We start from the raw sequence: 22399 nt of genomic DNA, 5'->3' as shown, positions 1-22399 counted from the left end.
TTGTTCAGGTTAACTGAGCTGACTCTTCTCAAGCTACAACTCAGAGTTTTTTGGAGTAGAGACTAGAGCTGAAGACGAGACAGTTTTCTGTGTCACAGTAACCTACATTTGGAGACAAATCCACCTCATCAGATGACTCACTTTTGATAACATTACTGAATTAACCGACACTCACATCACAACTATTGTTTTCAGGTATCTCTCTCTTTCTCGCCTGGTTATACTGTATATATTTAGACATTATTTGCACACAGCTAATTCTCCCCTGGACCTCCATGATGACACCAGCTGTGGTTGCTAGGAGATTTGTGACGGCACTGCAAAGTCTCTATTGGTCGATTGTTTGGTCAACATGCTTAGGGTCGACCTAAATTGCTGCGATCAACAATCAGGTGTCTCTCTCATTCTCTCTCTCGCTCTCTCTTCACTAAAAAGAAGAGAATTCCCATCAGCGGCGCCTGTCTGAGTGGACAAATCCATCAACGCAAATGCTTCTGTCTCTCTCAGCCCAAAGATCAAAAGCTGACTAGATTACCAAGTGGGTCACTGTCTGTTCCCGGTTATCTGAAAGACTGTGAAGTCTGGGTGTTGTTATCTGCACACACACAGGAAAGATTTATTTATGTCCACATAAATACAAGCATACAAAGGACATAAACACTATTAATGCTGTCAGATATTGAGTCAGTCAGTTACATATGTGCCTAATTGGCAACCACATAGTTGCGTACACACAGGATGAAAACTGTGGCAGGTCGAAAGATAACAGACAGTATCCACTTCATGGGTATAAAACACACACACACACACATACACACACACTCACACACACACACCATGGAGATTAAGCATTTTTCACTCTCTGGGTTTGATTTCAATAATGATTTTTGTTTATGAAAGGAAAAATCAGCAGTTTGAAACACTGATGGGTTCACTGGTTGGAGAAAAAAAATGATTGGTTGACCAGAGATTTTTAGTCAGAAAAAAAATGACACTACATGACATTGCCTACTGTTGACATGCCTACTGTCAACATTTATACGTGTATTCTTTGTAATATAATGTTTTACACTTATCCCTTCAATTATTTTATGTATTTTTTAATGTTGTTGTTTGGCTTGAATGATTGTATAAAATGTGCTCTTTTAATACATTTGATTTATCCTCTGCTGTCTGTTTTCACTGTATGTGAAAACCTGTTGCCCTTCCATGTGTCAGTACTGTGTTAGTATGTAAAGTGTCAATATACAGTGTTTCCTTGCAGTGTTCCTCACACAGATACACAAATGTAAATACAATGACAATTCATCATCAGCCAGGTAGATCCCTGTATATTGATTGTATTTGGTGAATAAGGTGATTCAGGAGGCTGACTGATGAGATACAGACAGCAGCTCTTCCTCTGGAAAAAAACAAAACAGCCTGATATCCCGGCATGCAGGCCGCTGTTCTCTGGAAGTTACCTCATCGCCTGGCCTGCTGAACACAAAAACAAAAGAGCTGCAGATCGTCTGTCAGTGAGTGTGCGTGTGTGTGTGTGTGTGTGTGCGTGTGTGTGTGTAGGCCTGTCCCAGAAAAAACAAAAAAAACGTATTGCAAAGTTCTGCTCAGTCTCTGGTTTCGGCATCCTTTAATGCCCTAAAACAAAGTCCAACCGTTTTAATCTTGTATTATAATTCGATCTAGTGGATTCAAATAAAATATTCAAAACGTGTGTGTTATGTACAGTCAGTGTTTACACATCTGTCTTCAGTGGAAATGGATTAAGCAATTGCCAAAACCACCCAGCCACACCTTGGTAATAAATTTGCCTCCAGTGTTAAGAGAAACTCGTCGTTTTCAAAGTGTAAGTTAAAGATCAAGTTAAAGATTATAGATTATTGGTCAAAGTCTCACTCTCTTTCTCTTGCATCTAATTAAGCAAGAATTCATTAAAAAATTATAATTTTTGAAAAATATATGCAGTAGAAGGCAAATGCTACACAAATGGAGTGATGGAGCATTTTCTATCTCTCTCTCTCTGTTTCCCACTGACACTCTCTCTCTCTCTCTTATACACACACACACACACACACACTCAAAGGTGGAGGTAGAGAGAGAATCAGGCTGAGAGCTTCTATAATTAGAGGAGCGTTCAGGAGCCATACTGCTGAGTTGTTGAATGTTTAATGTCAGGCCTGCAGGCGCTACAGTCGCAAAGAGCGAAACCTCTGAGCCCTTACACCGCCACTTAACACACACACACACACACACACACACACACTACATACACAGAGACCCACCCCTCCAACACACACACACACACACACACACACACACACGCACAAACAAAGCACACTGCTGGCTGTTCAGATGTCCACAGAGACGGATGAGGTGAGCAGTAACAGTAGTAAACTGGATGTGTGGACTCAGGTTTCTGAAAAGGAAAGAGCAGCACAATGCGCGGACGCAGACTGACTGCGGCTCACAACTGAGCGTGTAATTCCCGGCTATTGTCTGCAGCCGGAGCCCGTAATGACACGGGAACCCAAACCTCCTCTGGATGAGGTAATGCTCGCACATCTGACGAGCCGGAGGAAACGCTCTCACGCACGAGCCCAGAGCAGAAACTCTGACACGCAGTCTGGGATTCACCTGGAAAAGATGTGTCATTTTTAACACATCTGTAATCCGGATGGGGGATCAACACACATTTGTTTGTTGCTGTGCAACTCTTACAGCCCGAGGCTCTGGAACATTCTCCAGAAAGTCTGAGAGCGATTGAAACACTTTGTACTTTTAAAACCCATCTTTCTAACACTGCTTTTAAGTACGATTTCTTTTCTTTCTTTCTTCTGGGTTCAGATTTTAACTTATATATCTCTTTTATCCATGATGTGGGTTTTTATTTTGTGTAGTAATCTGCTGCAATTTCCTCTTACTTATTTTAACTTAAGTATCTATTTTTATCTATTATGTTGGTTTTACTTTGTGTAGTAATGCACCTCAATTTTCTGCTGCCTTTTTTTTGTCTATATGTGAAGCATTCTGTGTATGAAATGTGTTACAATGTGACAAATAAATGATTGATTGATTGATTCAACAAAACGTGTGCTAATAACGACATATGATGTATTAATATGTTTTGCTGTAATCATATGAAGGGTTTCGTTTCCAAAACACTGCATACAGTGTCCATTTTGGTAAAAGAAAATATCATGACTTGAAGTTTATCAATCAATAACTCCAAAGCACAGCCAGTGAACGTGTTATTTTGTCAACTGTGGATCATTATTTTGTGCTATGATTCATTTTGTAGAAGTAGACGTCACTTTCTTTAAATAGTATGCGATGATATCACATTTTGAAACAAACCCAGCTGCTCCCACACTAGTTCAGGTTACATTCACTCAGATTAGGGTTTTTCCTCCGGCAGGTTCGGCCGCCCCGTCCTGCAGAGCTGCACCCCTCCTGAAACTGGAGAGACTCAGCGCCCTGCGGTGTCCAAATGCTTCTTTCAGAGGCTGCTGTAGCCAGTCAGCAAACATTTCATGGGGAAAGGCTGGTGTACATTAAGCTATTCAGGGTTCAGGGGGCAGAAACGTCCTTAAACCAGACCTGGGTCCAACAGTATTTGCAAATTACTCTTAAGTCCAGTTGGAGCACCAGATGGGTTTACTGCATCAGGATAATCCAGACAGTATCAGGTGAGGCATCAATCACAGAATAAGTATTTTCAATTCATTTTCAAATAGTCAAAACTTTCTGGCACTCACTGTTTGGCTCAGTGTGACCAGTCCCACCCACTTGGTATACCAAGCACAACAAAACAAATGCTAACAATTATCCGCAATTACTGTTTGGCCCAGGTCTGCGATCGAGGGGGGACGGAGGAGGACTGAATCCCCATTGTTAGGAAAAATTATCAGCTGTGTCCCCATTGTTAAGCCTAGAATTAAGTCAAAATGTGCAGGCAAAACAACAATTTACACGCCTGCCATCCGCCTTCGCCAAATCTGAACAAATCTCCCACCTCAGACTTTCCGAGGTCACAACTTCAGTAGCCAACATTCACGAACCTTACATGGTAATTATGGAGACAGTAATCCTTTACTTAAGCAAATATTTATACTGCAGTATGAGTGTAGTAACACAGTAGCTCACAATGTCCTGTATACATAACAAGATAAAATCACAACAGATGCAATATCCAATTTACTTCACTGCAAGCCATGTTATGACCATTTAATGACTCAACTATAATAATCTCTAATAGCTGATAGCTGCTTATTGTAGCACCAGTTACTCATATACAGTAGGATAGGCCTACTGTAAGTTCAAAAGTCAAAGCTGCACTTCTGTTTTGCATGTGTTTAGACAATGTCATCACCCTTTTCCCCCTTTATTGACATGATAATGATACTTTGGCCTCAACCCTAACAAAAAATCAACACAATATCGCTGTTATATTCCTGTAAGGCCTGTAAGAGTGTTTGTGGTAGTCAATAGTGGCCTTATCGCACCTCCTCCTTGGGTATCTGTGATATCTGTCCAAGTAACCTTTTAAAATATTTACTGTAGCTGTTCCTCATAAGGAAACACAATGTCCTCAGACCAAACAGGACCAGTACCAGGGGAGTGGCAGCCTGGGCAGACAGGAGGGCAGAGCTTCAAGGGAAAGGAAGAGGAGAATGAGGTAACTCTTCGGCATCCTGCATGGACATAGACAGGCCGTGTATAGACATGCAGACAAGCTGGAGGAGTTTATTACTGACAATAACGCATGTGTTTATGTCCAGACATGCAGCACTCTGACTGGAAATTACAGCTTTAAGACATGTTGTATTAGATTCTTCCTCTGTGGTGGTAATTCGGGTCGCTTTGCTCTGTGTTGACCCTTCAGACTGACACATGCAGATAATGTGACTGTCATGCCAGTGATTCATCATATAGAAAACAGTGCTATGGGGTTTACTGTGGCAAACTGTTACACCCCCTCTGAGACGGCCCCCTTTTTCCATGTAGTCCAGGCTGGGGGACGAGACCGTTTAAACCCCATGACATGTCAATCTGGTGAAATAATCGAAACCTGACCGTACAGGCAGCGGAAGGCTTCACAGCAGAAGACTTACCCTGCCTTTCGGTGGGTGTGAGACGGCTTTTCAGCACCGGATTTCTTCGTTAGGAGCGGCTGGGGAGCGATGCGCAGCGGCCGCTTTTGGGGCGTTATCTCGGGTTCCTCCTCGGTTGTCTTGCTCCGTGTCAAGAGGCTGTAAAACGCGTTTAAACCGCCCGGTGGACACTCCCGTTGCCGTGTCCGCCTCTCGGCTCTCCTCTGCGGGCTTCCAGGTGGCTCTCAGCGGCCTAAAGTCTTCCCTGCGCCCCGGGAGCGCAGCGGCAAAGTCTGTAATCTCCGCAGCTCGCTTCGCTTCGCTCTCGCGCTCTCTCTCTCTCTGCCTCTGACGTCCTGGAGGAAAGCCCCGCGCGGTGACGTCACGCCGCCGATAACACGGAAACCCCACCCCGTGACGTCACCTCCCCTGAAACCTCAGGTCGTGTTTTACTGTAAAGCCGAGCCGCGTGTGAGTGTGTGTGTGTACATAGGAAAACAAAGCGAAACGTTGTGGTTCTTGCGGTAAGGCGAATTATACAAACATACCAGATCCCATTGTGCCCAGTTCCAAGGTACTGCAGATAGCCTATCAGTTAAAAATAACACAGGAAAGGCCCAATCAGTAGTAGCCACAGCTACAGTATCTTTTCCATAGTTAGTAATCCACTGTAATCACACCTGTCTGAGCCTAGATGTGTTGACAAAAAATCGGCAAAAAGTTCCAACCTTCAACTACCAAGAGCAATTGTGTGCAGTGTTTTCATCCATGAGCTCTATTACCTTTTGATACAGAGAGTGAGGGGTTTTATTCCAAAATATAGGAATGGATATTACTGAAATAAATTGAAATATTAATGTAAAATCCATTTAAATAAATATATGGATTGGATATAATTTTGGAAGGGAAAAAAAAACCTGCTACCGGAAATGTATGTCAGTATTTTCAAAACCACACGATTCTATCTTCCAATCATCACCATTTTGGAAACAAAGGGTTAGAGATGATTCATAACTTCAACAGTAACCCATAATGTGCTTACTTTCCAACCCAACCGTATCCATCCATCTATTATTGTGTCCATTAATGCGTCTCATTTCGGTGCAAAGTGAGAGCCTGGTGAACAAAACATGTGATTTGTCGAATTTACAGTAAAGGGCATACTACATCAGCAGTCTCCATTAGCCACATACTGTAAATCACATAATCAGTTAACATTTAACCAGTACAGTCTCTCTAATGTTTAGTAAATCCATCTAAAATTGTGGACATCATATTTAGGGAGTAAAGCTTCTCAATAGCAAAGTGAGAGAGCCTGGTGAGCAAAACAAACACTCTGCACAAAATGTGGTGATTGTAGAAAAGCATCTTGAGTTTTATTAGAAGGGGAAACATGAGGAATATTAGAATAAGATGGCTTCGCTCGTTCCTATCAGAATGCACCGGAAACAGTAATGCACCGACAACACACAGTCCAGCAGCACTGCAAAATTAATGTTAAGTTGTATGGTATCAGGACTCCCTCTAGTTTGCATTCCCTCCCTCCAAACATCCAACCATCCAACCATCTGCCCCCCCCTCCCTCCCTCCCTCCCTCCCTCCAAATCCTTCGCCATGGTGGGAATGGAGCAGCACAGGATTCAACCAGCTGGAAAACAAAGGGAGAGAAAGGGGAAGAAAAGTCTTGGGTGAATTACAGACATCAAACATTAGACATTCAAATGCTGGAATTATGAAGAGGAATGGACATTATTAGCATTACAGTGTCTTCTTAGACATGTAGGAACATTGTAAATTACTACTGTCCATCTCTGAGTGCAATTAGGGTTCCAGCGTTCATCCGCTTTAAAGTAGCACATTCAAAAGTAACAGTCATCTACAGTTCATAAAAAACAGCCAGGCTTTCTGTTTACCTTCAACTAAATTAACCTTCAACGTAAACTTTATACATTCACAGCTTTCAAAAATTAATTAAAAAAAGGAACAAAGGCATCACTGAGCACAGTGAACACGGTTGGGGGGGAAATTCAGCATGAAGTTGTCTAGTCGAGCTAAATATACGACTGAAAACGGCCTAGTGGGACCGCTGAACATCTGCTATTGTTTTTCCTCACAACAACCCCCAGAGAATAGAGAAGCATCAGCGTTTTCGGGGGAAACTGAAGGTGACACAGTCTGCATGCAAGATTGTGTTTCCACTAAACAAACACCAGGTGAGTGCAGAGCGGCACCAAACCTACAGGTGGAGGAGGAAGAGGGGAGACGAACCCCGAGCCGAGCTGAGACCCAGCCGTCTTTGTCCAATTGAACAGTGTCATTTATCCATTTTGGGGGGGAAAAAATACTTAAAGTTGATCAGTCAAGATAGCTTAACTTCAGGAGATCATCTTTTCTACTGCTCTCATTTTGCCGTTTTTCAGAAAGTATCATAATTTGTTTCAACTTTGCACGATCAATCAACAGTAGGTGAGATTTGTCATTTTGGAAAAAAGCACAAACCAGTGGAACAAAGTGACTGGTAAAAAGACGCCTTTGGGAACACCGTCTGGGCCAACAAAAGGCCCAGAGTCAAAACATTTCCTAGAAGGACTTATTGCTCGAGGCCGAGTGACCAACATCCGTCAACTCGTCTCTTTGATCTGATTCCTTTCACATAAACTGTGATCTCAGAGCGGCGCTCCTGCTGTGAGAGGCTTTGTGAGAACGGGCCCAGAGGCTCCGCACACAAAGACACCGACTTCACTCCCAACAACATGTAACTTCAGATCAGTCTTAAACTAACTTCGTCCAACTGGCCCCTGAACTCTGGACACTGATGTGAGAGAGAACACATTTTCCCAAATTTTAAAAACAGACTTGAAATGAGGCAAAAGAGACTTCAGGGGAGAAAAGGGGGAGATAAACTTCTAAAACTTCTACATTCTTGGTCTGAAAGCCTTCTGAACACAAAGTGCTGACGTTGAGATTACTCTACATTTCCAATAGTATAGTCCTGAAATGACTTGTTTTGTTTTACTTTGCCATCTTCACTCACATATTTGGATTAAACTCAGTTAACAAGTGAGACTCCAATGGCCTGGGTGCGGTTTTCCTAAAGCATCTTCACAACAAAACAAGACTATTTTGATGTTAAAGAAACACTTCTTGGCAAATAAGCTCTTTGGCTCTTTAACTTTCCTATTGTCTGGTAGCAGGTTAACGTTTTGTGCATCTGGTATTTATGTAGTTCACTACAGTGCATGGTAATTTAGTAAAGTCTATGTTTAGTGAAGGTCAAAACAAACTAGCTTACCGTTTCAAAAGCATCAGCATGCACTGCAGCACACTAAACACAGGACTCAGAAGTCACTGCACAAAGGTTAGTTGACCAGAAAGCTTATTTGCCAAAAAGTTGGTTCTATTTATATCTACTGTGAAACCTAGCTGCGTTTAAATTCTCCCAGTATTCCCTACAGTTTGGTCTCTGTCATCCGTATCCAGGGACCAAACACTAGACGACACTGGAGTGAACAGCAGGGAAAACGCTCTGGACAGTTTCAACGCCTCATAAAACATCCATTACCACTAACATTAACAATTAAGGAGAGACTCGGGGAATGTGTAGGGGCAGCTAGTCCCGTATGCATTAGGCTTCCTAGAATAAAAAAGTGCTGTGCCTGTCTGCTTAAAATATTCTACGCCACACAGTTTGCCTGTTGAGCCACAGTGGCGTTCACACGGTCATGTGACCGGACGAGACCTGGATGAAATACTGTTTGCGAGCAAATAGTTTTGTGTTTGTTTTGACCTGCTTGGCGTAGCAGATGGTTGGAGTTTACCCTGCCAGGATAATTCATTTACCTACGGGCATCGATAGAGTTTCACTTTATTACATTACTGTATTGTGTCAGGTGATTTGTCAACTGCAGGAAGGTTTACTCAGCTGACTCACATATATTCCTGAGATTGTCAAAATTGAAAGAGAGGCTTACTTCAGGCACTCTTGCACAGAAAAGGAGGGTAAGGTTAAAAAAAACCTTTTATTTCAAATTAGGGCACATCTAGGGCAATTAAAAAAACACGTGCAGGGTCTTCCTCAGGGTGTGGCTGGTTCTCTCCCAAACCGGTCAGCATTTTTTTTATTGCCCTGGTGTTTTTTATTGCCCTAGATTTGCCCTAATTTGAAATAAAGGCTTTTTAACTTTACCCTCCTCCTCTGGGTGCCAACAGTGCCTGAAATAAGTCTTGTATGGCTCTCTTCGAATTTTGACAATTTCAGAATTTTTTTCAAGTGCACCTTTTAGTTTGGGATATTTTCGAGCACTTGCCGCTTCTGTTTATATTCCTGTGATTGTTTAAACTTTTTGCAAAGCCCGCATATCGTATTTGGCCCAGGTCTGACCACAAATCAACACTCCCGATTGTCAGATTCTGACACAGCTGGTCTAATTAGAGAAAAGAAACAGGCTGGAAAACACATGCATGGCCAACAGCATGCTGCTACCAAAACTCAGTCTGTAAACCTGGTCCAGACAGAGACCGCTCTGCGCTGATGTCACACCACTGACTATCACATTAAGGGCTATAATATATTTTCTATAGTACAAGTACTGCACAGTCTATTTCACAGTAAAAGGCACACTGCATTATCAATTGCCATCAATCACATTTTCAATTACAGTTTAACCAGTACAGTCTCTCTAATGTCCAAAAGGTAATCCATAGAGTCCAAGATACTGAGAGCAGCGAGGAGTCAAGTGGAGAGGAGGAGGAAGAGGAGGAAGAAGAGGAGTGCTGGGGCCAGGAGCCACGAAGAAGAAGAGGAGACAGTAGATTACGCTGATGGACGAAGAGAAGGAAGGAGAAAAAAAAAGGGAAAAAAAGGAAGAATGTCCTGGGTGAGAGGAAAAGACAAAGGCCCAAACGCACTGGAACCTGCATCTGTGATGGGAAACATGAGTGTGTCATTTTCTTTAGAGCGACAGGGAAGATGTTCCTTGTTCTACAGTCTGCTTCTGCTGGACTACACAGAGTTCACGTTTTTTCCATATACTTCAATAAATGTATGTTGCTAGCAAAATTACCCACTTAGTTTGGAGGTGTTTTTTGGGTTTTATCTTTGTTCTGGCTTCCTGTAGCTTACTTCTCAGCAATAATACCCTCATTAGAGAGTTGCATCATGTCCTTTTGCCTCAAAACAGCTCAATAATTACAGCGTTACAGCGACACCTCATGCAAAACACCTGCTTTGGGGGTAGTGGTGTCCAACTGCGTTTTGAGAATGTCTGGCAAGTTTGAAAATGCGTGCGTCTGACGCCTCCAATGCGTTTCTGCCTTTAGGTAAGTACAGAAAGAGGAAGTAAAGCAGGAAGGAAGAACAGTTTGGAGCTCTAAGTGGACAAGAAGCAGAGACTGAGGAAGAGGAAAGGGCAGAGAAACAGATTATACAAGAGCAAAACAAACCTGTCCAGTGAAGGCAAACAATATGCAACGAACATCAATATGTTCAAACACATTTCGGAGAAACCCCGCCTTCACTAGAGGCATTCGTGGCATTCTGTTATGCCAAATGTCAAATTGTTAAGTCTCATTTCTATATTTATGAAAGGCAGAGGTAACAGCAACAACATACTGTACTGCTTCATTTTGTTTTGTGACTGATTGTTGATTAGTTCGATCTACACTCACCGAGCACTTTATTAGGAACACCATACTAATACTGGGTAGGTATCGGCTTTCAGCTCAATGTCAACCGGCTACCAAAGTGACATCTGCCTCAAGGTTCGACGTGTTGCATTCTGGAGGCTTTTCTGCTCACCACAGTTGTAAAGAGGTTATCTGAGTTACTGAAGCCTTTCTCTCAGCTCCAACCAGTCTGGCCATTCTCCACTGCCCTCTCTCATCAACGAGGCGTTTCCGTCCGCAGAACTGCCGCTCACTCTCATTCTGTATAAACTCTAGAGACTGTTGTGCATGAAAATCCCAGCAGATCAGCAGTTTCTCAAACCAGCCCGTCTGGCACCAACAGCCACGCCACGGTCAAAGTCACTGAGATCACATTTTTTCCCCATTCTGATGCTTGATGTGAACATGAACTGAAGCTGCTGACCTGTATCTGCATGATCTTATGCACTGCACTGCTGCCACATGACTGTCTGATTAGATAATTGCATGAATAAGCAGGTGTACAGGTGTTCCTAATAAAGTGCTCATGAATGTAGGTACATTCGTTCTATATAAAGTCTTTTGAGACATGCTTTTATGATGAAGGGTTACAGAAATAAACTGGAATATATTTCCAAAATTGCTAAAGCCATGTTGAGGATGTCTCCATCTTACATGTTTACATCTGGGTGACGCATGCACCGTCGCTACATTTTGTTGCCACTGTGACACTTGATCGACTCTCGCATAATCTCCAACCCCGAAAGAAAGAAAGGAACAGGTGTGTGCAGCTTGGGAGAGAGGGGACACGGGGAGGAAGAGGAGAGTTTTTAAATGAAGAACACTTGGTCTTTACAGGCTCGGGCGGCGGTTTCCGTGGCGGCAGAGAAGGCGGCTACGATGGAGGCGAAGACGACGTTGGGCGCCTGGGCGGCGTCGATGGCGGCGTGCAGCCCCCTGGCTCTGTAGTACTGCACCAGAGGGACCGTCTGCCGGTGGTAGGCGTCCAGGCGGGAGCGTAGCGTCGACGCGTTGTCGTCGCTACGCCGCATCAGGGGCTCGCCCGTCACCTGGGAGGGAGAAAGGGAGGGAGAAAACAGAGAGAGAGAAAGGAGAGGTGAGTTGTGAAGGAGGTGAGAAAGTTGACAAAGGAGAAACGAGTTGTGCAGGAGAGAGAAGGGGAAGAGAGGATACAGCAGGATAAAATAAGAAATCAGAATTGAGGGGAAAAAGTGGAAAAACAAGGTGGGGGAAATAGGATGAGAGAGAAGTGCAGGCAGGGTGGAGATGGATAAAAGAGAGGAAATGAAGAGAGATGAAAAAGAGAAAAACAGATGACATGATTGAGTTTGTAAAAGCCTGTATAATAGCACACACTGTTTCAATTCTTGTCTAAAAATTAGGTCAGTGCTCTTTAGTTTCTCCACACTGATCTCGTCTTGGTTTCGCACTGCAACCCAACCGAGTCTCACTCTCTCTCTCTCCCTCACACACACACACACACACACACACACACACACACCACTTGTTGCTGTGCTCAAATCCTTTTCTGTTGCGTCAATATAAAAACAGGAGCTCATGCAACTGGCAGCCCTCCTTTCTAAGCCGGGGGATTGTGTGTCGCTGTGAATGGTGCTTTGTTTGCAGATGAGCCGCCGGGTTTCACACGTTACACATGTATACAGAGAGAAAAACACACACAGTCCGTCTGATGCACAATCCCCCAGAAACACAGCGTTGTTTAAAGTAACCTATTTAAATGAAGTAAATTGGGGATCAAAAGTACCAGCTGTGGGAGCTGGGGAACAGATCCAGGTGCTGTTTCTTTGCACCATGTGTGTTAGCTGGTACTGTTTCTGTTATGTCTCTGCACCAATGCCATCAAGACAAATTCCTGTATATTTATTGCACTTGAGACACTCTCACTCTCATTCTGTCTAGCATTAGGCAGTGCAATGCCCATCAGATTTTCTAAAGTAGTGACCTACACAGACTTACCTTACTCCTTCAAATACCACTCCTTGGTAACTATAAATAACATCTTTGAGCGCAGACACACTTTTTCCCACAGTTTTAATTAAAAAAAGAAAAGGTAATCTGTCAGCACCTTGTAAAACGTTTTCCCCCTCTCAATAAACCACTGACGCAAATGGAGAAATACACCAAATGTTCAAAATATTAGGGACATCTTCCTGATATTTGAACTGCAGCAACCTTTTGCACAATCAACATCTCAATTGTATCAAAGGTTAAAAATCCTTCTCTAACTCATCTGCTGCATCTCCTTCTTTCTGATTGGTATAGATTTAATCAGGAAAATCAATAAGGGAAAGTGGCTTTTACTTGGATTCACCTCATCAGTGTGCTTCATGGAAAGAGTTAAGTGTCCCTGTTATTTTGTACATTCAGAGCAAGTCACAACACTTAGCTGTAAACGTTCTCAGCTTCGCCAATTTGAAGTCTGGCTGTCATTTTAGGTAGGAGGCAGTTTGGCCAGAAGTGGCTGTAAGTGGGCTGATGGTGAAAACGACTTACGTCATCCTTCATGTGCTCTTTGGGGGGGTTGAACTCCTCGTGGTAGGAGCGGCCACTTGGCTGATGAATTAGTCTGGGAGACGATGAAGAGGAGGTGGAGGACGGGACAAGGTTGGGAGAGAACAGGGAGCAGGAGAGTAGAAGAGAGGAGGAGGAGGACAGATGAGGGTCAGACAGCCACAGTGACTCACCGGCAGTTTAACAGTCCTGTTCACATCCCACACGCTGCCCTTGTCCTACTTGGGCTTCAAAAGACTGCAGACAGCCACTTCCTCACAAAGGACCCCCGTGGACAGAGAGATGGCTCTCTGCAGACCGACTAGAAGTGTTCTCTATTCAGCTTGGCGCACATAATAGGGCGGTTATTGTGAATTAAAGGGGACAAAAATGGTGCGGTAATGGCAAACACACGCCAACAAAAGGTCTTTGCGGTTTCTAAACCACTGACACGCGCGCAGATGAAGGTCTCTGAAAACACTGCCGCCTGTTTTCTGAACAGAGTCGGTTTTCAAGTACAGCGAGTTCTGTTAAACAGTTTTTAAATTGTTTTGTAACACGAAGTTTAGACATGGATGTACAAAATCAGGTTACAGCTGTAAGGATTTGCACAGCACTAAAAGGCCATATTAAACACTTGGTAATTTGGATTTTGTCCTCCTCACTTATCCACAATACACATGCAGCATTTCACCGCAGGAGTTTACAGAAAAGTCGGACAATGAGCAGGCGGGGGGTTCGGCGTTCTGCTCAAACACATTTCAGCAGGAAGCGACACGCCGACTTCTGGAAGGATTCAACCTGCGACCTTCCAGTCCCGGGACGCTCTCTCTCAAACCCCCAGGCCACCTTCCCCATTAATCGCACGCTTTCACGCTTCATTTCCCTCCAACATTATCTCACTGTCCCAGACTCTTTTTTTCCACATGAATCAATGGAGTTGCCTGGGTGGACTAACAGAATGAGGAGCTTCTCAGTCCGAGGAGAAGCACCAAGCTGGCAAATAATACGCTATCAGTGTCTGCCGGGTACGTACCTGGGAAATAAATCAAATGGCATTCTCGCTCTCGTCTTAAATAATTAATTCCCGCTCCCTCCGGCTCGTACCTGCCACAGATCCTGCGGACCAGCAGGGAGTCATCAACTGCAAACTCGATCACAGAGTCCAGGTTCTCGTGTCTCTTGTCCAACAAGTCGTCCAGCTGGAAGACAGAAACAGAGGGAGGTAAATATAAAATATGGCTGATATTGATTCGATTAATGGTGCTTGGCAAAAAAAAAAAATCCCTTCCCTCTCCTTGGCTCTTACTTCTTTTCCTAGCACTCGTCTCTTATATGACGACGACTCATGTCACTCTGGATAAGAGTAAAATGCCTAAAATGTAAAAAAGGCATAAGAACATATTGCTGTCATCAAGTGAAAATCTTTTTTTTTTCGAGAACTAAGAAAAACCACCTTGTTTTCAGCTTGACCTCCATTTATTTTTGAGCTCATCTAATTGGTTTTGAAAAGGTTTCATAATGATCCCAACAGAAGAACATCGAGTCATTTTGGTTAAAACAACAAAACTGGAGTTATGAGGTTTTCAGGAGACAGCAACAACATGTAGAGTGATATGTTCATACCAGTCCAGAGTATATGTTGTACTGTCTCCCTACACTGTATTGTCACTCAGTAAGGTGTTGATATCTCTCTGCACCAATGTCACAGAGAGAAACTGTGATTGTGATTAAAGCTACACTAAGTGACTGTCCGACCAGTAGAGGGTGACAGAAACCGCACAGCAAAGCTACTGGGCGACGGCAGCCCTTAAGGACAAACCCTGCATAAAGGCTACTGGCTAAAATAAACGTACCAACGGAGAAATTTCTCCGGTTACCAGTCTCGCTTTGCCAGATTTTTCTCCCGCTGAAGGTTACATGTCCCACAATGACAAGCGAAGAGTAACAAGTTTACTCGCTTGCTTCATCGATTCCGCCATTACCAGCATTGTTTTCAGGGATGGGAGGGGGAGAGCACCGCTTTCAAACGAGCTAGTGTAACAACAAGCTTTAGGAAAGAGGTGAAAACAACAACACAGCTGACCCGCGTGTGTGGCTATTTGTCTATATTATTACGTCTCACGGAAATCTCCACATAGCACACAGGATTGGTTACAGGGTCTGAAATCGCTTATTGCAGGTTTAAATGAATCTGACTGACGAGCTTGAATTCCCATTTTGACCTGTACAAGTACTTTTTGCGCTCTTTAGGTCACTTTAGGTGAAAAACTGCACTCTAGGAAGTTTTGTTTCACATTGTGAGACAGCGGTATGGAAAAGTGACGTTGAATCAAATCCTAACCATCTCTGCTTGTTTGACTGTGCGGGGGAATCCGTCCAATAGGAAGCCGTTCCTGCAGGGGGGCGTGTCCAGGTTCTTCTCTATGAGCTCCACTACCATCTCGTCGCTGACCTGCGGGTGAAAGAAAAAGACTTTCTCATATCATTCACGTCCATATTTGCTGCTTCCAGCACAGCAGCAGCTCTGTCTAAGATCCACATGAGCCGTGAGTCAACAACGTGTTGTGTGTTGTTCATTTGTGTGTTTGATGAGCGCCATTTCCTGTACTGGCCTCGCAAACTGAATTTCCCTCATGACAATAAATGGAACCGTTTTGTATGAAGACAGAAAAGAGACTTGTTTGTACTGTGGATGTAGATACAGACAGATGACAAACAGACATGTCATGGATATACACACACAGGTTCTGAGAAATCACAATGAGCAACAGTCACATGCTGAGACTGTGAAAAGGTCAGAGACAAAGAGTTATGCAACAGGTGCATAGAAACAGATAATTACTGATCAGGGATGCTGTCAGGAATGCAAAAAGCATGGAAAGGGCAGGCGAAAAAAAGCCCTGTTAGAAATTAATGGGAGGTATATGACTAAAAAAAACTGAGATCCTCACACGTGACAGATCTGATGTTTTCTAATGAGTGTGAACTAGCTTGAGTTGAATATTTTCAATTCCAATCTGGATAAAAAAGTGAATCTTACGCCATTCATCTGAGACAATTGTCATACATCTGAGACAATTGTCATACTTCTGGTGTCACATTTTGCCGCCGACAATAGAAAGAAAGCCAAATAGCCGACGTGGTTGGTATTTGGGGAGACACCTCAATTCAGTCAGAACTCAAAAGCCGCATAGCGCGAGTGAGACGGGTTGGAAACAAAAACAGATGTGACATCTTTTGTCATTGTTGCTCTGCACACATGCATGTCTTTTGAACACTGCTGTCAGTTCATCTTGGTATCAGATGTAGGTTACATTCTACTGTAGAATAAATATGAGCTGTCATAAAAGAAATAAAAACATTTATGTGAGCAGCAATTGAGCATGAAGAACTGTGACGTGATCGCAGCCTCAGAGACACTGGAGAAGGGCAGAGAGAAAAGAGACACGCACACGAACAGACAGAAACAGATGAGCCTAAATCTTACATAAATCTTACCAGTTTTCCAGAGTCCATGGTCTCCTTGAGCCTCTTGCCGAGTGCGGAGCCCGACGCCACCATGGCCCTCAGCATGTCTCCGGTGGCCAGGTGGCAAACACAGTACTGCTCCGCTAGCCGAGGGGCCTGCAGGGACGGAGGCACCATGTTACCAGTGATTAGTGTGCTTGCCGTAGGCAGAGCACACTCTTATTATCTCACATACTTATTAGTGTGCTTGCCGTAGGCAGAGCACACTCTTATTATCTTGCATACTTATTATTATTATTATTAGTGTGCTTGCCGTAGGCAAAGCACACTCTTATTATCTCACATACTTATTAGTGTGCTTGCCGTAGGCAGAGCACACTCTTATTATCTTGCATACTTATTATTATTATTATTATTAGTGTGCTTGCCGTAGGCAAAGCACACTCTTATTATCTCACATACTTATTATTATTAGTGTGCTTGCCGTAGGCAAAGCACACTCTTATTATCTCACATACTTATTATTATTTTTCCGACAAAAAAAGTTGGGCACGCTTCTCCTACAGTTTTTACAGTACATAGACATGTGAGACATCAAAACGTGCGGCTCATTGAGGAATCGTGTGCTATTACTTTTCTAAGAGATCCCTCATAAGCTCTTTGAGATATTAATGATTAAATGCCAATTTTGCCATTTTAGACGCAATACACACCCATTGTAAAATAATGAGAACCATGTGGACTCAATTTTAGGATCACAGAGCCAGAAATTTAACTTTCGTTTTGTCCTATTTAAGTTTCGTTTTGTCCGCCATCTTGTTTCCCCGCACGGTAGCTGAAGCTAACTGAAGCTAAGGTAGAATCAGATCAGTATGGATGTATTTGGACTCTTATTCTGTATATTAAAAGTCTACTGCGGAGTTTTTTACCGGCTGGCTTGATGCATTTGTGACAGAGGGGCCGTTTACCGGCTGGCTTGATGCATTTGGGACAGATGGAATCGCGCTGCGGAGATCGGCAGGTACGTTAGCACGCAGTAGCTGAAGCTAACTAGCAAGCAACAGTAGCATGAGCTTACTAGGCTGTACAAATGAAATGGTCGAGCTCATTCATGTCAGTGCTTCGACACAGCCAGCAGATGGCGACAGAGACCATGAGTTCCCCACATGGGCTGGCTTGATGCATTTGGGACATTGTAAAAGGATGAGAACCTGAGAACCGTGTGGACTCAATCACAGAGCCAGAAATTGAAGTTTGGTTTTGTCCTTGTTTCTCCGCGGAGATCGGGAGGCTCCCACCCAGTAGCTGAAGCTAAGGTAGAATCAGATCAGTATGGATGTATTTGGACTTTTATTCTGTATATTAAAAGTCTAGTGCAGAGTTTTTAATGGCTGGCTTGATGCATTTGGGACAGACGGACTGCGCTGCGAGATCGGGAGGTAAGTTAGCACACAGTAGCTGAAGCTAACTGAAGCTAAGGTAGAATCAGATCAGTATGGATGTATTTGGCCTATTATTCTGTAGATTAAAAGTCTAGTGCAGAGTTTTTAATGGCTGGCTTGATGCATGTGGGACAGACGGAGATCGGGAGGGACGTTAGCTGGTTTCTCACACACAGTAGCTGAAGCTAACTGAAGCTACGGTACACACGCAGAGTATGCTGGTTTCTGCGCGTCGGCCGACGCTTAACGGAGCTTCTCACGAGCTCAGTTTTTAAGCTAGAGCGGAGCTTTTTTTATTAACGGAAACTAGACATCCAGACGAATACGTAGGTACCAGCCATGCTATGCTAGCTCGCTGGGAAGCGGGCGTAAGATAGCTCCAAAAGTCGGTGAGGTTTAGCTCTAGAATTGTGATGCGTTTTAGGTCCTTGGAAAGCTGGGAATCTGTACATTCGTTCGATACCAAACATGTTGTTGTGGCGTGATGAGAAAAGTATCCCAGTGCCTTTGAACGCAACTGGCTCTGTTTACTGAGTCTAGTCTGTCAAAATGCTAACAATTGCAATGCTGCACCGCTTAGCAAAGCTAGTGAACGCCAAGTCTAAGGGCAGGGGCATTGCAAGGGCGGCAAGCACACTTAAATTTTCTAAAGAAAATTTAGCCTTTTCTAGTTATTATTACAGTTGGAAGTTATCAACACCTACCAGCCAAATACTGGTGAGCTATTCTACCTGCTATGCTGGGAAATAGACAACCATGATGTGGAGGTCGGCTGGGAAAACAGTGAAAGTGGCTTATGTATTTTGAGATGGACTGTGGCTGTGACGCAGTTTTCAGTAGTGGTAATTATGTAGCCTACCTTTATTTGGTTACAGCTATGTGCAATCTCAAACAAGTTGAGCTGGCCAAGCCACCCTAGTTTTCTAGCATAATTAGTTGTCACAGGCATATAACCCAACTTATGAATGTACAAAATACTAGGAACACCTACTCTTCACATGAAGCGGACTGTCCGGGTGAAAGTTGGGATCCTTTATTGATTTTGCCTTGTAAATTTAATGCAGTCACATCAGGGAGACGAAGATAAAGAGCCTTTCGACAAATGAGATACAGGTTGTGCAAACGAAGGTGCAACTCAGTATCAAGAAGGGTCTCCCTAATATTTTGGGAACAACGTGCCAGAGAGAAGACTGCTGTGGTGAGAAGTGAGACTGTTTAGGAAAGTCGTGCTGAACATTAACTTCAGACCACAGATCTACAGTCATCGACATACCAGGAATACAACATACTACCTTTTGTTTACAGAGCCCTTACACAGGAGTGTCACAAAGAGAAGAAAAAACAGATTACAACAAGGATGACAGAAGCAGCAGATATATAACGCCCAGAGCGTGCACGTGCCTGTGAGTGCCAGCGTGCATGTGTGTGAGTGGATAAGAGTGGACAAGGAAATACATACACAGACCTAACAAGGCCATTTTGACAATTTTTAGTGATAAGGAAAACTTCACTGACATCTGGGTTTCTGTCTTCTACAAAGTTACAACACAAATAATTTTGAATTATGGGAATTGTGCAAGTGTGGTCTTGCAATCAGACCACAACTATGTGCCTCTGGGAGGGATCGCTGTCCCTAAAATACTTTGACTTTGGTACAGTGTGTACGGCTGCATCATTATGGCTAAAATGATCATCCCAATTATTTTGCCAGGTAGTTTGATTCCAATTATTAATCATGATTATTGTCTTGATTTGAGGACCAAAATGACTATCACAAATATGTTATATCAACATCTTGACCACTAAATATTTGAACGAGAACAGGACAGTCAGCCAAAACAAGCTGGGTTGGAACATCTCAGCTGGCTAAGACACATACTGTGTAACCACAATGTCCCGGGTTCAGATCAGGCCTGGGACCTTTGTCACATGTCATCTCCCGCTCTCTTTTCCCGAATCTTTCCTGTGTCTCTCTCTCTGCTGTGATCTCTCTAAAAAGGCAAAAACGCACAAAAATAAGCTCGGATGAAACAAGAATCATTCAACTTGAACCTGAAGAGCAAACAGGCGCACTGGCATAATTTTTTAATTTCCCTCATGTTCCCCCAGTGTGGCTGAGGGGTTTAACAGTGTAATTAGAGCTGCAGCTGCAACTGCTACTGGTGCTGTTATACACAGGTGTTAATAAACTGCAAGCATAAAGAGCGCCCAATGCTACACCTGACTGAAATTAAAATCAGGACAGAACATGATTATACGCAATTAATTGTGCAGCTTTACTACAATGTGCAGGTGAGGGCACGATTAAGACTTCTGATTGTGAGGAAGTTTACTGTTCAGAACCGTTCTGGAGACACTCTCTTCAGTCAGACTTACAGGTTTCACTCTTTCATGTCATAGCCTCTTGGCAAAAAAAGTAGGTCTATATTTGAGTGAGGCAATATGATTTCATCCATGTCTAGCAGCTGTAAATCCCAAGGTTTGTCGTATTATTTCGAGACTGGTTGAAATTCTTGAAACACTGGTTTGGCCAGAATGGGAAGTGGCCTAGCTGATGAACTGTCACTTGATGCTAGGTTGTCTGAAACCCTCTGCCATGCCACTCTGATGCCACATCATATACACTGATGTACATTCTGTCACAGGGGCTCTACTTTCTCTTCATGACGTACATGATGTGGGTTTAGAGTGATGTGTGTGTGTGTGTGAGACAGAGATAAGCTGGCTTCAGTGACGTGGCATCTTATCAGCTAGACAAGTCTGGCCTGCAGTGTTAATGCCATATGACACACAGGCAGAATAAAGGCACACAGCTGCATCCTGTCACTGGGCTTTAATTCTCACAGTGTAGGATGTGGCACTACTGTGGCTTGGTTGTACCCACACAGCCCAGTACCTTTTCCTCTGATAGCGTATCACTTGTTCGCAGTGAGTTTAATATTGATGAAGTTGTTGTAACTTCACCTTGAAGCTAACAAACACACAAGTGAATGAATGACATTCATCATGCAATCCAAGCTAGTTAAGCTGACTTTGTATGTCAGAAACATGCAGTAAATAATGCTTTTTCAGAGAGCGGTTCAAGCTGCAGGTAGCTGCGATGACCAATGGAAGCAGGTTGAAACAGGTAGGTTAGCATTAGCATTAGCATTAGCTCGTACTACTGTCGGCCATGCGCCTTTCCGCAGCTAAGGCTAACGTTAGCTAGGTTAGCTCACCTGGGTTCCCTTCCCGGCCCCGGGAGGTCCGAGCAGGATCGCCCGGATCCCCTCGTGCACCTCGGCCACTGCCTCTTTCAGCTGCGCGGTAGGAGCCATGTCTGCAGCGGGAAACCGGAGGGCAGAAACTTTATCAAAGTCTGTACCGTCCTTGTAACAGTTTGCTTAACTGCCAACTCGGCTAGGAAAGGAAGCGCCCCCGCCTCCTTTTCGCTATCAGCGACTAAAACCCGCCCCTTGGTGGAGAATACGACCGTTTGATTGGTCGCCAGACAGTTCGGTCAGTTGTTCTCTACGTTGATTGGCTGAAATGAGAGCGACGCCTCTCCGGTCGACATCCGGATTGACCTCAAGGAAACTAGAAAAGACCTTTCCTTCTTTTATAGTTTCCTTGATTGACCTGTGCTGTGAAAACTGGAAAAGTTATTAAAATACAAATTAAATTAAGTAATTCACCTTCCAAAATATAAATGAATGATAACAGTACAGGATAATTATGTGAAACTTCAAGTGTTGTTGCTCTTTTCAAATGTCAATCAAATTCATGATCAAAAACACAGGTCAGTTCATAAGGGGAGGTGCAGGGGAATTTTATAGTATAATAAAATAATAAAAAATATGATTATGATGTACCAGGGGTTAGTAGACTATAATAAATGGTGATTTTAATTCAATGTTTCACACTCTCCACTTCAGAGAATTCAAATTTTGGTTCAGACAGCCTGACAATTCTACACATTTTTAAAACAAAAATACTCCAAATTGGGGTCCCTGGGCAAAATTATTGCATTAATTATCTATCTATTTGGCACTTTTTCCACTAAAATTGACCTTTCTTCCTCATCATGTCAATAAAATGGTGGTTTACAGAGGTATTTCTGAACTAACATTACATGGTAAAGTTTGGTGAATCATTTGAGGGTTTTCACCTTTTCCTAAATTCAAACTACATTCAAAATAGGCCAACATTTTATCTGTACAGCCCTGGTCGCCCTTGCAGATT

The 22399-nt window shown here is 43.4% G+C and overlaps 2 protein-coding genes across 3 annotated transcripts in view; both read right to left on the bottom strand.

Annotated features, from left to right (window-relative positions):
- rnf19b (ring finger protein 19B) overlaps positions 1–5403 on the bottom strand; it is a 39278-nt gene extending 33875 nt beyond the window's left edge. The window contains exon 1 of the mRNA XM_071899419.2: positions 5112–5403. The gene's annotated coding sequence lies outside the window, so the exon portion shown is untranslated. The remainder of the gene's footprint in view (positions 1–5111) is intronic.
- Positions 5404–6438: 1035 nt separating this feature from the next.
- On the bottom strand, positions 6439–21594 carry ak2 (adenylate kinase 2). 2 transcript variants are annotated; one of them, XM_078290526.1, is made up of 7 exons: positions 21397–21593; positions 16767–16892; positions 15610–15720; positions 14373–14467; positions 13269–13341; positions 11590–11803; positions 6439–6738 (listed from the first exon to the last, which is right to left on the bottom strand). In XM_078290526.1, the coding sequence occupies exons 1-7, from the start codon at positions 21493–21495 to the stop codon at positions 6731–6733; spliced, it is 726 nt and encodes a 241-aa protein (XP_078146652.1). In that variant the 5' UTR covers positions 21496–21593; the 3' UTR covers positions 6439–6730. The 2 variants fall into 2 exon arrangements, with proteins under 2 accessions (XP_078146652.1, XP_071773614.1); XM_071917513.2 differs by lacking the exon at positions 6439–6738 and having other exon boundaries at positions 11564–11803; positions 21397–21594.
- Between the last annotated feature and the right edge of the window lie 805 nt (positions 21595–22399).

The sequence above is a fragment of the Centroberyx gerrardi genome, chromosome 19 (assembly GCF_048128805.1).
Source record: "Centroberyx gerrardi isolate f3 chromosome 19, fCenGer3.hap1.cur.20231027, whole genome shotgun sequence".
NCBI lineage: Eukaryota > Metazoa > Chordata > Actinopteri > Beryciformes > Berycidae > Centroberyx > Centroberyx gerrardi.
The sequence above is the reverse complement of the archived record's forward strand: the minus strand, read 5'-3'. Positions and strand labels throughout refer to the sequence as shown.